The sequence below is a fragment of the Pempheris klunzingeri genome, chromosome 15 (assembly GCF_042242105.1).
Source record: "Pempheris klunzingeri isolate RE-2024b chromosome 15, fPemKlu1.hap1, whole genome shotgun sequence".
NCBI classification, from domain to species: Eukaryota; Metazoa; Chordata; class Actinopteri; order Acropomatiformes; family Pempheridae; genus Pempheris; species Pempheris klunzingeri.
The window spans coordinates 17,062,369-17,077,669 of record NC_092026.1 but is presented as its reverse complement, the minus strand read 5'-3'; the positions used below and the strand labels follow the sequence as shown (position 1 = coordinate 17,077,669).

Below are 15,301 nucleotides of genomic sequence, written 5' to 3'. Positions count from 1 at the left end.
AAGATGCTGGTAGGCTATTTTTAAAAGACATGTTCCACAGATTTAATAACCACAAAATATTTATTAGTCCATTATAATCCAAAGCTTCCCCATAAAAAACATACTAAGAAGTGTTTCGTAACATTATAATGTTACATTGAGATGTAGAGAATAATAATTGCTGTATATCATAGAAGTATATCAAAGCCTGTCAACATAAGGCACTCTTAGACTTACATGATCATGCACCTGTAAAAAAAAAAAACACTATTTCAAGTACATCTTGCATTTGACATTGTAGCCATCAGCTCTGAAATGACCACAGAGACACTAAATCAGGACAAACTTAAAACAAAAAGAACTGAAGTAATTTACATTTGTTCATTTGTGTCTGTGTTACATTGTTCTTTGTGTCTTTTGTCTCCATTAAAAACAGGTCTTTGTAGAAACTTTGACACATTGTATGTTTAATTAATGACTTACAGAGGCATTGGAAAAAATATTCTACATACAATTCAAAAGTTTCACAACTCATTTTCGGGAAAATAATCAGGACATGCTGCTTAATTACATATAATTATGTACACAATTTGTATAATAAAACACATCATCTTAGAAGCAGGCCACTATGGTGTCTTGTTTCTTTGACAGTTCCGTGCCCAGGATGCTTGTTGTGCGTGTGTTTGTGCGCTGGGCTCAGACTATGCTGCAAAGGTGAATTAGAGTTTGCTCTGTGGTTTGAGCAGATCCTTCAGAGCGTCCAGGTTCTCCCCCTCTGGAGCCTCAGGCCATGCACCGTGGTCTGGACACACCCACACAGGAATTTAGCATACTCACAGTATATAGTGTCATATGTACTGCAAAGACTGAAGTGTGGATGTGTTGTTAAGATGTACGTACCGGGTATCTCCCACATGGAGCTGTACAGACTCTGTCCTGCATCCACCCTCAGGGTGGCTCCAGAGATGTAGGTGGCAGCAGGAGAGAGCAGGAAACACACTGCTGAAGAGATCTGAACAGAGAAACAGAATTTGAAAAAAGAAAAAGTCTGTGGAAACTTCAGAGAACACTGCATTGCACGGTGAAAAGCCTTTTTGAATACTACAGTAGTGCCTTTTCTCAAGGTGTTGCAGGTGTCACTACATAGTTACACACCTCCTCTGGTACTCCCAGCCTCTTTGCTGGGCTAAATGGAACAGACATCTTGAAGAGATGTGGCCCAAGCTCCTTGTAGTTCTCCATGGCAGTTTTTGAAAAGATTGTTCCCTGCAACACAGGCACACACGTGAAGCAACTACACCGTTAAAAGACCTCCAACACTGATCCTGCGTTAGCCCGTGACCTGTACCTACAGGTGCAACAGCGTTGACTCGGACTCCTGAGGCTGCCCACTCGATGGCCAGACTCTTTGTTAAGTTGTCCACTGCTGCCCTCGCTGCTCCTGTGTGGCTGCCAGGGAGAGGAGACATATAGTGTTCCAGCGACAAGGAAGAGAGTGCGGGTTGTGGATTTACGTGTGGATTTGGTGAGTGGTGCTGCTTACGCCATGCCTGGGAAGCCTTTCCACATGTCAGCGATGATGTTGACAATCACACCTCCGTGTTGTTTCATCCATGCAGAGTAGACTGTGTGGACAGAACAGCAACAAGGTTACACCGAGAGCTTCAACAAACATGCGGAGCCAGTGTTCGCTGTCGGTGTCTCACCCTCCTGGCAGCAGTGGAAGGTCCCTGTCAGGTTGGTGTCGATCACAGCTTTCCAGCCTTTAGAGGAGATGTGCTCCACCGGGCTGCTGAACTGACCTCCTCCGTTGTTCACCAGGAAGTCTATCCTGCCGTACTGCTTCAGCACTGACGATACAAGAGATTTCACCTAACGCACAGGGGATCAAAACAAGACGCCACAATGAAACCAGGCGATCACACACTGACAACATGAAGAAGATTCAGAGGCCGAAGGCGTGCGTGGGCCCACCTCGTCCTCGTTTCGGATGTTACATGGTAAAGGAGTGACTTGTGCTGAGCTGGTGGGAGGGATTCTTTGCCTCATCTCCTGAGCTGCTGCCTCCAACCTCTCTGCCTTCCTACTGGAGATCACCACACTGCAGCCTGAGGACAAAATCGTCGGCCATGAAATAAGCATGAAAGCAGCACGTCTGACAGCCAGCTCACAATTTCAGCAAGCAAAAGAGAGATTATTGTTGAATACATACTGTAGATATTTGTTTGTGTGATTATAGTGCTCTATAAAATACAGATGCAATTTTTAAAGATGATTTGTTATTGTTTTGGCCTTTATGGGTTCATTATTATATAGTGGCAGAGGAAAGAGAGGAAATAGGAGAGAGGGGGAGACATGCAGCAAAGGGCTGCAGGCTGGAATCGAACCCCGGCAGTACGGCCTAAGCCTTAATAGCACGCACGGACAAAGTCATTCAGTGGTATTAACTCAGCCATGACAAACTGGGTCAGTGTTTAAATGTCTCAAATTACTGAAATCCAGTGGTGGAAGAAGTACATTGATCCTTTAGTATGACCCTCAGATCCTAAGAGAAAGTATATCATAGTATATGAGAACCACAGTGTAAAAGCTAATATTTTTATTTCTATTTATAGCATCCAAATATACTTAAAGCATCAAAAGCAAAAGTACTCAGAATGGAAGAATGGCCCATTTTAGAACAATGTATATAAGAAAATTGAGCTTGTGAATTTACCTCCAGTGATCAATGATGTCTCATCTCATCTTAGCCAATAAAATACATAATTCAGAATTGATGCAAGGTAACTTTAAAATCAATGTAGTAATAAGTACATTATTCATTCCGAACTGTAGGGGAGTAGAAATACAACTTGATAGAAAGTAGAATTACTCAAATAAAGTCCTCAAGTATAGTACTTGAGTAAATGTACTTCGTTACCCTCCACTACTGCTGTAATCCGAGGATTCTGTCCTCTTAATTATACTTCATGACATATTTAATGTTGACAGTCGTTGTCAGCCCCGTTCCTCTGAGCAGCTCCAGGCTTTAGTCTGTGTCGAAGTTCACTTGCTGTCAGTCAGTCAGCTGTTCTTCACCTCAAACGGTCGCACTGAGACAAAAGCATGTCTCTCTTGGCCCTAAACGCAGCATGCTGCACTCACCCAGCTCCAGCAGCTCTGCAGAGATGGCTTTACCGATACCGGTGCCTCCTCCCGTCACTATCGCTACTTTGTTGTTGAACAGCCCCGTTCTGAAGACGCTGGACGCCGCCATACTTGTTTCCTCACCTGCTGGAGGAAAGCACGACACTTCGCCCCCTGCTGGACATTTTACGGCAGCCGGGATCTGCGCTGCTGCCGTATTCAGGGATTTACCACAAATTAATTTGTCTCACTGCACAATAAAACTATTCCTAAATATATTGTTTAATCAAGAGGTCAGGTTTGACGTTTTTTTATTTTTTCACAAAAACGATACGTCCTTCTATTTTCAGTCTCTAAGTTTGTTTCTATTGATTTTCTGCTAACCTTGTATTGCTATGTGGTCTTATTTGTAGGTATGTCTATTTACACCTGTGCTGAAAATTAAGAAACTCTCTGTACTTCTTTGCAGTGCCATTTCATATTAACACTGAAGAGCCATCCATGAATGACACATCTCACCTCTATTAAAATAACCCTCTGTAGTATAAACAGTGTATAAAGGCACAAGACATCAGATAAATAGAACACAGCCATTATTATCAGCCGAGTATTTAATCACGTTTATAATTCATATTAACGACCATGTGCTGCTCTGTTGATCCCTTCAGAGAAACATTTCTATCTTCGCTCAGCAGGCTTCCTTCATTAGCTGGGGAGTAAAACATGACTTCCACGGCTGGGGGATTTCAAACTCAAAGGATGTAATGTATTATTAATGTATTGTCCACAGGTTAAAGTGCAGCATGCTTCAAACTGCATTTTCTGTTTCAACACCCATAAATCTGTGCAGAAGTCATCCAATTTGCTAAAAGTGCAGTTGTTTTCTGCCAAGATAGAGCAGACCAGGACCCCCCTTCTTATGTTGTGGCATTATTATGTGCCAGAGTACTAGGCCTGTTTTTGATGGTGCAACTTTGGTGCAAGGTTTGGAGAGGCATCTCCTTGTAATTACAGCCCATTACTTTAGATTTTACCTCTGCATTGTAAAACCGTTGTACAAAGACACAAACAAAGAATTCCGCTCCAGACTGCTTTTATTTTTGGATGTTGAGGCCATGTCCAGGTCGGTTAAATTATAGAAAACAAAGTCCCAAATCCACCAGTGATCATCGCACTTGGTTTACTGGTCCTTCAGCTCCTTCAGCCTCCTGATCGCAGACTTGACTGTGACAGCAGAAGTTGTGCTGCAAAAGACAAAACAAAAAATATTAATTCTATCTGGTTTGTGTGTATTTTAATGAATACCCCAAACTTCCAGTCAGATCCACATTTTCATGACCAGTTTGTCTTTCAACAGGAGGTAATTTCCTTTATTTAGAAAACAACCGTGCCAAAAACCGTGCTCCACTTGCAGTCATGCCAGTGGATTTATTTATTTGTGCAAGATTTCATTATTGGCCATTTGCATTTAAAGAGATTTTGTGAGTGTTCAAATTCTCACTGTAATAGTATTGCTTTGTCAAATATAAAACACATTCCTCCTCAGCCTCAGCTGAGCTACTCGCAGCCTTAAATCTATGTCTGCAATCGCAGAAAGCTGACAGGTTATTGTGATTCACTTTGACATTTTAAGTGTTCTGACAGATTAGACGTCAACCTGAACCCTTCCTGCATCTAACTGGACCAATGTGCTGTTACCTGAGCTGTCACTGTGTACTTCCAGTTCTTAGATAGAAAAATGCAGCAGCTGCTCTAAAAAGGTCAGATGTCACCAAAATATCCAACAGAATTAGTTTCTAGATAATGAGATGGAAGAAAGTAACCATTGTAGCTACTGGACTGTGCTTCATATTTAGGAAACCTAGCCTTAATGGTTGAGAACAAGGTTCTTGTTTGGGGCGTGTGGGAAGTTCACACGATGGCTGAGGAAATCTGAGTGGCCAGATTCAGTACTTGAGTGACTGGGTTTCTGACTGTTTACAAGCTCCAGAGATACTGTACTGAACAGAGATGTGATTAAAGAAAAGAGCACATTGGCTAAAACTAAAATAAACATTATCCATAAACCCTGCAAACAGAACTATTAGATACTTAGACCATCATACCATCTGGCCTATTATGAACTGGGCCAACTCTACAGGTGAATCGCTGACTGGTAACATTTAGATAACACCGATTCAAATTGAAGCTTTTCATGATCTCAAAACATTACTTTCATCCAGCTCTCCAGGTAAAAACAAGCTGTGTGGCTGCTATCTTCATGAGCACGCTGCCTTCTGAGCCGTCACCATTTACCATCAAAGCAACCTATGTCAAACACAGCCCAAAGCAGCAGGTGGAACTGCACCATGCTGGTAGCAGAAGTCTCAAGACAACATATGCACCTCCACCTTAATAATGACTGTTTGCAGACGAAACTGGAAGAAGAATTACAGCGAACATAAACGAAACTTACTTGTAAGTCCAGGCGCCTCCAGCCACCGTCTTCCTGCAGGACCCACAGTGCCAGATACCAACAGCCCTCCTCTTCATCTTGGTCTGTCAACACACATTTAGCAATTTTACAACAATGACATCATTTCGTCCACATATAACATCCAAACATTGTGTGCCATCTGCTGCAGGCACTTAATGTTCTCCTTCACATCGGTGCCTATACTGAATAGGTGTTGCGCTTCCTGCAGAGGATTTAGTGTTAGTTACAGCGCAGTCTTTTAGTAGCCGTCCTTACCTTGCCACAGAAAGAGCAGGTGTATTTCGCATGCTGGGAGATTTCAATTTTCTTGACCATCTTCCTCAGCGACGCGCCATAACGCGTGCCATATTTACCAACGATCCCCACCTTCTTGGTACGCTTGGCCTGTGGACGACATGAACACACAGTAAGATACAATGAGAACACACGTACAGTTAATGCAATGTCACCACTCCTGGTATACTGGGTCAATACAACTGACAAGCCTGTCACTTAACTTTCAGAAACAGTGCTGTTGCTGCAGGGGGATGTGTGCCCCGACACCAGCAGGGCACTTACAGGACATCCAAATGTTTTGGATTGCCTCGCACACAGAGCCAATGAGGTTACAGAGATAAAACTTTGACATCCAAAAGGTTTGGAGGAACAGATCATGTCACATTACTGTTAAACATGTTTAACTGCAGTACGCTATAAAACCGCAGAACCAGGGTGAATGTGTTCCTGTCACCGGTGTTGTACCCAGCTAGCCTACACTAGCTTCTCCGTACCAAGCTAGCCACCGAGCTAACTTTCACAAATTCAGCCACTCTGGACCAGGTTTGGACACAACACACGCTCTTCTGCCACGAAACAAACCACTTCATTTCGAAAACTGCGGGTCCTTTGAACTAACAGGGTACCAACAGCAGGCCAATATGTCGAGCCCGCCCGGTACTTGGGCTCAAGGAGTGTAGCAATGGTGGCAGCCATTTCTGTCTCAGTTGGACATAGAAACAGCGTTTTAGCTATAGACAGAATCACAAAACTATCACAAATAACGCGCGGGTCTGATGAACAAGAACATCGCACAACGTCCGAAAGTGTGATTGTGTCATTTATAGCACAGAAAATGTCAGATTGACACGGATTAGGAAGGGGACATTCAGGGCTCACCATCGTTTCAGTGGAGACGTAGGTCCAAAGAGGGATTGCTTACCGCGCAGGCGCGATTTACCCTGTCGTTTACGCTGCATCATGGGACTTGAAGTTTTTGCTTAAAGCAGATGCAACTATATAAAAATACGCCTACTTTTATAAATCGTACAAAATATTAAATATGTCCTCATCCAAATATTAGCGTAGCTGTTGTATATTTTAGCAAAAAAAACGGTCAGTATTACGGTCAGTAATTATAATGCAAATGGCTGTAACTAAGGACGCTTCAGTAGATATGCGCATGCGTATTCGTGTATTAGACGACAACATCCCCGCTGCTAAGTTGAAATGTTCGTCCACTTGGCCTGTCATAATGCGGCCTTTGTTGTTTGTGAACATATAGTGGACTAAAATATTCTTTCATGACAGCTAAATTAGTTGATATACCATGAAGCTAACACGGAAACTGGTCCTGGCTAAAGCTAAGGCCTCCGACTTGGAAAGCGTGAAGAAATTGAACTGCTGGTAAGTGCTTCAATTTTAGCATACCAGCAATTCTGTTGGTGTTTGGTTGACATGCTGGCTGGTTAACACCTTGTTCTGTGTAACGTTACGCTTTTCATCTGTTGCAGGGGATGCAACCTGACTGATGTGAGTAATTTAATAGTTATAATTCTTGGACGATAAATTCACTATTCATGCGCAAACCGCAACTATGAGTGTTCAATAATGAGTGTTCTCTTATACTCTTGTCTTTCAAGATCACTATCTTCTCTCAAATGGCCAACATCGAGGTGCTGACACTTAGGTGCGTCTATTTAACTCTTTGTTGTCTCTCTGACACGTTTGCACGGACCCACGTGATTGTTAACACTGACATGATGCTGGTACACCAGCTCCACATCATTTGACATGATCAATGGATCCTGGTTGGGATGTTCTTCCTCCTCTCTCTCTCTCTCTCTCTGTAGCGTCAACAGCATCTCTTCTCTCTCTCCTCTGGCTGGCTGTCTGTCTCTGTGTGAGCTCTACCTGAGGAGGAACATGATTCCCTCCCTCTCCGAGCTCTCTCATCTGCGTCCATTGACGCGTCTCAGGGTGCTCTGGCTGGCAGAGAATCCCTGTTGTGGAACTGACCCCAGCCAGTATCGCCTCACTGTGCTGCGCTGCTTGCCTCGTCTCCAGAAGCTCGACAACCAAGGCGAGTGTGCAGTGTTTTTGTGTTAGAAGTGATTTACACCCACAGTTGGAACAAAAGCATTAATGATTGTGTTGAACTGGAGCAAAACCAGGCCTAGCTTTATGACATGATCTGGAAATGATATGTGAATGGTGTTTCATGTGTTGTGTTTGCAGTAGTGACAGAGGATGAGATGGCACTAGCTCTTGTGGAAGGTGAAGAGGTCTCCACCCCACCAGGCAGTCTCCAAAGCCAGCTTTCCACTAACGGGCATCCAGATGCAGAGACAGAGAATGACCCGCTCAACTACAGCATGGAGGAGACCAAGTAAGCCTTGTGGATTCACACCAATGCTTATAAAAAAAAAAGTGCAACACGCATGAACTGAAAACAGACTAATGTAGACATGTTAAAAACAAACTTTTCTGTGCTGATTTTTGTTTTAAGCAAAATCAGGGAAGAGTTGGGGATGAAGCCCCTCTCCAGAGACAAGTTCCCCTCGCTTGTTTCTCCGTCAACCAGAGAGACCAAACTATCGATGAAAAAGGTACTCTCTTATCTCTGAACAATGCTCCTCTACAACTCAAATGTTGTAATATACTGAAAAACTTGTAATATTGCCAATAAATGATAAATTCTACTTTCAGACACACACTCTGGATGCAGTTCTGCTACTGCTGAGGGACCTCAGTGAAGAGGAGCTTCACGTTGTACACACAGCTACTACAAACAGACTTCAGACTTACACACTGGACTCAGAAACACTAAACAACTCACTGCAGAAACAGAAAACTGCCGACATCCAACACTGAAACATTTCATAGCATGCACCCAGGGCCAGAGCTCTCCCTCCCCCTTTTCATCTTTAACCCAAAGCTCATTCTTGAGGATAGGCTCCTAAAATACCCCCTTTTCTAACCCTGCGCCTGCAGTGCACACGGCATGTGATGTAATCCACTGAGCTCTTTTGTCACAGATCTCACATGTGGACCAGTGCTTCTCCTTGGCTTTTTTACTGCATGCCTACCTGCCTTGTAAGAACAAAAGAATGTATGTTTTGCTAAATGTAAATATATTTCTGTAATTAAAGAGACGGAATTGCAATGCACCAACTCCAAGTGTTGATTTTAATTGCACAGATATTGGCTGAAAACGTGTATAGTGAGTGATAAGTCCAAAGCCTTCTCTTCTCAGTCACCCTCCTCGTTCTCCAGAAAATCCATCAGCGTGCTCGCGTCCACAGCAACGATCAAATACTCCACTCCATCTGCTCCCTGGAGAATCATGGGAATAAATGTAAGCAGGAGACACTGGAGCCTGCACAGAGATTATGGCAGTGAATGAGAGTTGGGGATTTTGAAGCAAAACAGGACTCCACCTTGCGTGTCCGGATCAGTTTGTGGTCCCTGAACTCAGTCAGCTGAGTCCTCAGCGTGAGATCGGAGTTCACCAAGAACGCCTCTCGACAACGTTGGTAGAAATCTTGGAAAGACAATCCTGTCCACAATGATAGGGAAACATTAGAATCTTACAGCAGTAAGATCACATCTTAGGGGAAAATCTGTACTGCATTTAAGTTTTGAGCACGTGTGCACCTGTGTATGAGGGATTGTCTTTGTTTTCCAGCTGGAATTTCACAAGCAGTTTGAAAATTCCTCTGCAAAAAGAAAGGACACAGAACCAGGAAGAACTCAATCACTTCATTAGCCACTTCGCAGCTCTCTCAGGTAATTATATCTAGGTGCATCTGGTACCTTGCATTGGGTGTCAAGCTGCGCAGCACGTGCGTAAGGGAGGACAGAGCGAGAGCGCCAGTCTGCTGCACCAGCAGAGAGTTTTCATACGATGTCTCCTCTGTGTAGTGCTGGAACGTCACACACTCCCACCACAGCCAGTTAAACTGGCTCTGCTGAAACTGGTCCCACACTGGGAATGCATGGGAAAGATTCAACTACGACAATTCATTTCAATACAATTACACAGCAGTGCACAAACACACACACACACTTCCGAACACCCACCCAGTGGAGCGTTGATGTGGTCTAAAGAAGCCACCAAGTGCAGGTTGGGCAGGGATGCCAGCTGCCCCAGTGCACTCTGGGTTTTTTCTCCTCTCAGCATCAGTCCATCGATATTATGAATTAGCAGGTAGATGTGGAGATCTGGGCCTGCAAGGATATGCTTCAACTGTAAAACACATGAATCAAACACAGGCTTAAGACGGAGACAACTGACAGACACACTCACTGTCTTTAAGGGTCTGAGCGATGTACTGGATCTGGTCTGATGGGGTCCTGAAACTTCCCTGGTGATCAAGAACCTCACATGTCAGAGCATTTAGGATCTGCAATGAAAGCATAGCATGATAAGCATGGGAGAAAATAAACTAAGATTGGTCCCAGTTTACTTGTTGACATAGCCTGTAGCAATGAAGTGTTTTTATTTTGAAGAAATCTTTCTGTGTAGACTGACTGATTTAAGAGTGATGGAAGGGAAGAATCCATTGACCACAAGGTGGATTTCTTGAGCCAAGTGAGACACACGGAAGTCCTCCAGCAGAGCTTTCTTGCTGCCCAAACCGTAGACCAGCACACTGAATCCCAGCCTACAAAGGAGACACTTTCTGTCTTGTACCAAACTTCATTATAAAGAATTAAAAAAAACATGGAGTAAAGAAAGCACACTCACTGTAACTGCAACATCCATTTGCTAAAGTGCTTTTGGTGCTTGTTGTGGAGCTGCTGGATCTCCTTGGAGTAGCAGGACAGCCCTCCTTCTAAAAGCCGGACCAGCGTCTCCTGCAAATACAAGACAGGGGTGCCCCTCAGTAACACAAGAACACAGCTCACTGGATACATGAAAGAACGCTGGCTGTTAAAAACACTGACCCTGTCGAGTTTAGGGGTGTGTAAGCGCTCCAAGGTGCGGTCTGATGTCAAGACCTTGGAGCTGCCGTGAGCTTCGAAATACTCCTCGACCATGCTGGGCTGATGGAGGGGCTCGGGGGTGTTCTTGCTCTTCTTGGCGGGAGTCTTGTAGAGAGCTGCAGATAAACCTTTACTGGGCGTTCTTGGAGCCTTGGAGTTCTCTTTGTCCTCTTTCTTTCCCTTCTGCTCCTCCTCCATACCATCTTCATCCTCCTCTTCATCCTCTCCAGAGTCAGAGGGCGACAACTCACTGTCGCTGTCTGACCGGATGCTCGGAGCTGAAAGTATCACACAGCTTTAGATCGTGGCTGAGGTCTAACCTTATGCTTTTTAACTACTGTAACAATCTGGTTCCATTGTAACGTGTTAGACTCACCTGTTATTCTCTTCCTGAGCCTGTGAGGTGTTGTGGACACAAACTGAACCTTCTTGTTCTGTCATACAAAAAGCAGAGGAGAGAACGGACACTGCAGCAAAGCTACCGAACCACAGCTTATGGAAAAAATGACACCATCATCTTAAGGTCTGAAGTAAACAAAGTCTCACCCTCTGTGGTGTCCTGCTTTCACCTCTGTGGTCTAGCCGAAGAGACACGGAGAGAGAAGAGGATTAGTTGTATGTAAATACACACAAAATTATAAACAAAGTGTGTTGAGCTCACTGCGGCCTGTTCGGGTGGGAGTGGAGGGCTCAATGCTGGGGGTCGTGCTGAAGGTGACGCTCTTCCCGGGGGTCCGAGCCAACTCGCTTGCTTTAAAAAACACAAAAACAAAAGATTTCACATCCTGAAAACCAAGTTAAACATGATGTAATAAATGCAGCCGATACAACAAGAGTTTGTGTAAGTGTGACAGAGGAGGCTCTCACCTGTCTGGGCCATGCTGTGTCCACGTTTGACTTTCTGAAAGGTGAAAATGGAGGATCCAGCCACTCGGGACATACCCTCGTCATCTTCTGTAAAACCAAGACACATCGTGTAGCTGACTTGTAACTACATAAAATGATCATCTTCACAGGATTAGCTGATTCAGACTGAGGAAATACAGCTGGGGTTTTGACTGCAGCATTAATGAATCCATAAAATATGACCCGTTAATATGCTCTATATAAACTCAATCTACTCTCTTTGATATACATGGGACGATGTAAATGTGCCATTAGAAGCACCTAATTGTAACGCAATGTAAATCAACAGTGACACAAACTATTTCCTCCAAAGTGATCATAAAGTAGAATCATCAAGTAAATCTAAAATAGTTTCAGCAGAAACACAGATTATCACCTTCATGAAAATGGATGTATAACAGGGCTGTTATTGACTGTTATTGCTGGATGTACCAGACAAACTGAGGTTATACTGAAGGGCAGCTGGTGTTGTTTGCTGTTTATTAGCAGCAGCGTGAATAATGGTTATTAGGTATTTTTACCTTTACAAACAGAAAGAAAGCTGAAAAAAAGTACTGCATTTAAGCACAATGTTAAGATAACTGTCCTTTACTTGAGTATTTCCACGTTATGCTACTTTATACTTCAATTCCAGAACAATTAAGTATTGAAAAAGTATTGAACTTTTTTCCACTACATTTATTTGACTGCTTTAGGCACTGGTTCATTTGCAGATTTAGATTATTAAAACAAATAACTAATAATAATAATAACTAATAACACTATTATAAAAGTTAATCTATCCAACAGTGTATAAAGTCATAAAAATCTAATCATAAGTGATTAGCACATTAATGCATCAATAACTGTCATCCAATAACAGTTACAGTGTGCAAAAGTCTTAGGCAGGTGTGAAGGAATGCTGTGAAGTAAGAATGCTTTCAAAAATATAAAATTAAATTGTTTATTTTTATTGATTTACAAAATGCAAAGTGAGCAAACAAAAGAAAAATCTAAATCAATATTTGGTGTGACCTCCCTTTGCCTTCAAAACAGCATCAGTTCTTCTAGGTACACTGGCACAAAGTCAGGAATTTTGTAGGATCATAGTCAGGTGTGTGATTAACCAGTTATACCAAATGCTAATGATCATCAGTTTCATATGTGGGTTGAAACACAGTCATTAACTGACACAGAAACAGCTGTAGGAGGCTTAAAACTGGGTGAGGAGCAGCCAAACTCTGCTACCAAGATGACGTTGGTGACTTCATGTCACAGGTCATCATGTTCAGACTGAGCACAGCAACAAGACACAAGGTAGTTAAACTGCATCAGCGAGGTCACTGCCAGGCAAAGATTTCCCAAGAGCACACTGGGGTTTCAAGATGTGCTGTTCAAGCTCTTTTGAAGAAGCACAGAGAAACGGGCAATGTTGAGGACAGCAGACACAGAGGCCGGCCAAGGAAACTTAGTGCAGCAGATGAAAGACACATTATGTTTACTTCCCTTTGAAATCAGAAGATATCCAGCAGTGCCATCAGCTCAGAACTAGCAGAAACCAGTGGGACCCTGGTACACCATCTACTGTCCAGAGAAGTCAGGCCAGAAGTGGTTTTCATGGAAGAATTTCGGCCAAAAAGCCAAACCTCCGATGTGGAAACATGGCCAAGTGACTCAGCTATGCATGAAAACATAGGAACTGGGGTGCAGAAAGTGCTCTGGACTGATGAGTCAAAATTTTAAATATTTGGCTGTAGCAGAAGGCGGTTTGTTCACCGGAGGGCTGCAGAGCTGTACAATAACAAGTGTCTGCAGGCAACAGTGAAGCTTGGTGCAGGTTCCTTCCAAGACTGGGGCTGCATTTCTGCAAATGGAGTTGATCTGGTCTGAATTAATGGTGTCCTCAATGCTGAGAAATACAGGTAGATACTTATCCATCATGCAATACTATCAGGGAGGAGTCTGATTGGCCCCAAATTTATTCTGCAGCAGGACAACGACACAACATAAAGCCAGCACCATCAGGAACTATCATCAGCGTAACGAAGAAGAGGCAGTCCTGGAAGTGATGGTGTGGCCCCCACAGAGTCTGTCTGGGATTTCATGAAGAGAACGAAGGACCTGAGGCAGTCGACATCCAGAGAAGATCTGAGGTTTGTTCTCCAAGATGTTTGGAACAACCGACCTGCTGAGTTCCTTCAAAAACTGTCTTAAGTGTACCTGGAAAAACTGATGTGGTTTTGAAGGAAAAAGGGTGGCCACACCAATATTGATTTGATTTAGATTTTTCTTCTGTTTACATTTTCTAAATATGTTATATTTTTGAAAGCTTTAATACTTTACAGCATTTCTTCACACCTGCCTAAAACTTTTGCACAGCACAGCATGATTATACAATGGGCCATTCTGTATGATGAGTATTTTTACTTTTGCTACTTTAAGTATATTTTGATGCTAATATTTTTTGTACTTAAGTTAGATATTGAATACAGAACTTTAGCTTGTATTGTTAAGCTGTAGTACTACTGAAGTGAAAGATCTGAATGCTTCTTCCACCACTGGTATTATCTTTATTGTTATACTACTACTGATAACAATACTATTGATAATAATCAATAGATCATCCTACATCACATCATTAGAGGGAAAATGTTTGTTACAATGGATGTTCTGGCAGTGTTCGCACTCACCCTCTGTGTTGTCTGTCCCCAGAGCTTGGACATAGGTCTGCTCATCAAGTTGCCCATTTCCACCCCCATCATGCTCTGCATCCTCTCTGGCCCGTCGTCCAGCTGGACTCTTGAACGTCACCATCCTCTGAACAGCCCCGCTGCTGCTCTGCACGCCTTATAGTCACAGACAGACACACAGACAGACAGACAGACACACAGACAGACAGAGTTAGCCACCTGCTCATGTACAACATCATAGAGGCAGGAGACGTGAAGTGGCCGTGATGTCCTTACCCTCCTGTTTGTCCACGATGTGCTCCAGAGCATCTCCATCCCCGATGAACTTCACCTCCAGTACACTCATGATGACTGAAGGAGGGCAAACATCCAGGGTGACTGACTGACTGACTGACTGACAGACAGACAGACTGACAGACAGACAGACAGACAGACAGCAGCTAGCTAGCAGCCCTGCGGACCCTGAGCACGAAAGAAAGGCGGAACAGGAGCCAAATGTCTCTAAACTCCGCTAACTTACCTGATAATGTCGGTACCGCCTGAAGAACACGTAAATAAAACCTTCACGCAGGGAGAGCTACATTCATACATCCATGGCTTCACTGTGTGCTGTGACAACTTTCCGCGCCATCCTCCTGAAGTTTTTAAACCACGTGACAAGTGAAAGGTCACACGGTGGCCAATCAGGACACTAGCTTGGTTAAGACCACATTTCCCAACATGCAGTGCGCAACAACATGTTTGTAAAATACATGAGACCTCATGGCATTTTATGATTATCAATAAAAACAGTGAATAACTGATTATCTTCAGAGTGCCATTACACTTTACTGTGCTATAATTTAATTATAGTATATCCCTATTATCCTTATGACACCTGTCATAGAAATGTGCAAGAAAC

At 43.3% G+C, this 15,301-nt stretch overlaps 4 protein-coding genes across 6 annotated transcripts; 1 reads left to right on the top strand and 3 right to left on the bottom strand.

The window, feature by feature from the left end:
• Positions 1-180: 180 nt before the first annotated feature.
• pecr (peroxisomal trans-2-enoyl-CoA reductase) lies at positions 181-3,263 on the bottom strand. Its single transcript, XM_070845422.1, has 8 exons — positions 3,124-3,263; positions 1,954-2,087; positions 1,686-1,851; positions 1,523-1,604; positions 1,332-1,428; positions 1,135-1,245; positions 880-991; positions 181-781 (listed from the first exon to the last, which is right to left on the bottom strand). The coding sequence occupies exons 1-8, from the start codon at positions 3,233-3,235 to the stop codon at positions 699-701; spliced, it is 897 nt and encodes a 298-aa protein (XP_070701523.1). The 5' UTR covers positions 3,236-3,263; the 3' UTR covers positions 181-698.
• Positions 3,264-4,181: 918 nt separating this feature from the next.
• Positions 4,182-6,798, bottom strand: rpl37a (ribosomal protein L37a). The gene is made up of 4 exons (XM_070845110.1): positions 6,737-6,798; positions 5,837-5,965; positions 5,561-5,643; positions 4,182-4,349 (listed from the first exon to the last, which is right to left on the bottom strand). The coding sequence occupies exons 1-4, from the start codon at positions 6,737-6,739 to the stop codon at positions 4,286-4,288; spliced, it is 279 nt and encodes a 92-aa protein (XP_070701211.1). The 5' UTR covers positions 6,740-6,798; the 3' UTR covers positions 4,182-4,285.
• A 257-nt stretch (positions 6,799-7,055) lies between these two features.
• On the top strand, positions 7,056-8,977 carry cfap410 (cilia and flagella associated protein 410). Its single transcript, XM_070844878.1, has 7 exons — positions 7,056-7,243; positions 7,351-7,369; positions 7,480-7,526; positions 7,690-7,919; positions 8,075-8,225; positions 8,346-8,445; positions 8,546-8,977. The coding sequence occupies exons 1-7, from the start codon at positions 7,167-7,169 to the stop codon at positions 8,708-8,710; spliced, it is 789 nt and encodes a 262-aa protein (XP_070700979.1). The 5' UTR covers positions 7,056-7,166; the 3' UTR covers positions 8,711-8,977.
• orc2 (origin recognition complex, subunit 2) lies at positions 8,964-15,026 on the bottom strand. Of its 3 annotated transcripts, none has more exons than XM_070844875.1 (16): positions 14,921-15,026; positions 14,677-14,751; positions 14,401-14,556; positions 11,693-11,779; positions 11,487-11,576; positions 11,372-11,403; positions 11,202-11,259; positions 10,787-11,103; positions 10,587-10,696; positions 10,371-10,503; positions 10,146-10,242; positions 9,920-10,066; positions 9,653-9,824; positions 9,494-9,555; positions 9,277-9,395; positions 8,964-9,172 (listed from the first exon to the last, which is right to left on the bottom strand). In XM_070844875.1, exons 2-16 carry the CDS (start codon positions 14,744-14,746, stop codon positions 9,089-9,091), a joined length of 1,734 nt encoding a protein of 577 aa, XP_070700976.1. In that variant the 5' UTR covers positions 14,747-14,751; positions 14,921-15,026; the 3' UTR covers positions 8,964-9,088. The 3 variants fall into 3 exon arrangements, with proteins under 3 accessions (XP_070700976.1, XP_070700978.1, XP_070700977.1); XM_070844877.1 differs by having other exon boundaries at positions 11,693-11,776; XM_070844876.1 differs by lacking the exon at positions 14,921-15,026 and having other exon boundaries at positions 14,677-14,781.
• Between the last annotated feature and the right edge of the window lie 275 nt (positions 15,027-15,301).

Bases quoted from the DNA above. Each gene is read 5' to 3' on its own strand.
- pecr (XM_070845422.1), bottom strand. From the start codon at position 3,235: ATGGCGGCGTCCAGCGTCTTCAGAACGGGGCTGTTCAACAACAAAGTA. The intron at 1,852-1,953 runs GTGGGCCCACGC...CCTGTGCGTTAG, and splicing joins ACATCCGAAACGAGGACGAG to GTGAAATCTCTTGTATCGTC. The intron at 1,429-1,522 runs GTAAGCAGCACC...TCTCCCTGGCAG, and splicing joins AAAGGCTTCCCAGGCATGGC to CCACACAGGAGCAGCGAGGG.
- rpl37a (XM_070845110.1), bottom strand. The intron at 5,644-5,836 runs GTAAGGACGGCT...GTGTGTTGACAG, and splicing joins CCTGCTCTTTCTGTGGCAAG to ACCAAGATGAAGAGGAGGGC. The intron at 4,350-5,560 runs GTAAGTTTCGTT...TGTCTTTTGCAG, and splicing joins GGAGGCGCCTGGACTTACAA to CACAACTTCTGCTGTCACAG.
- cfap410 (XM_070844878.1), top strand. From the start codon at position 7,167: ATGAAGCTAACACGGAAACTGGTCCTGGCTAAAGCTAAGGCCTCCGAC. The intron at 7,920-8,074 runs GCGAGTGTGCAG...TTGTGTTTGCAG, and splicing joins CCAGAAGCTCGACAACCAAG to TAGTGACAGAGGATGAGATG. The intron at 8,446-8,545 runs GTACTCTCTTAT...TTCTACTTTCAG, and splicing joins CCAAACTATCGATGAAAAAG to ACACACACTCTGGATGCAGT.
- orc2 (XM_070844875.1), bottom strand. From the start codon at position 14,746: ATGAGTGTACTGGAGGTGAAGTTCATCGGGGATGGAGATGCTCTGGAG. The intron at 14,557-14,676 runs GTAAGGACATCA...TGTGACTATAAG, and splicing joins CATCGTGGACAAACAGGAGG to GCGTGCAGAGCAGCAGCGGG. The intron at 11,577-11,692 runs GTGAGAGCCTCC...TGTTTTTTAAAG, and splicing joins ACACAGCATGGCCCAGACAG to CAAGCGAGTTGGCTCGGACC.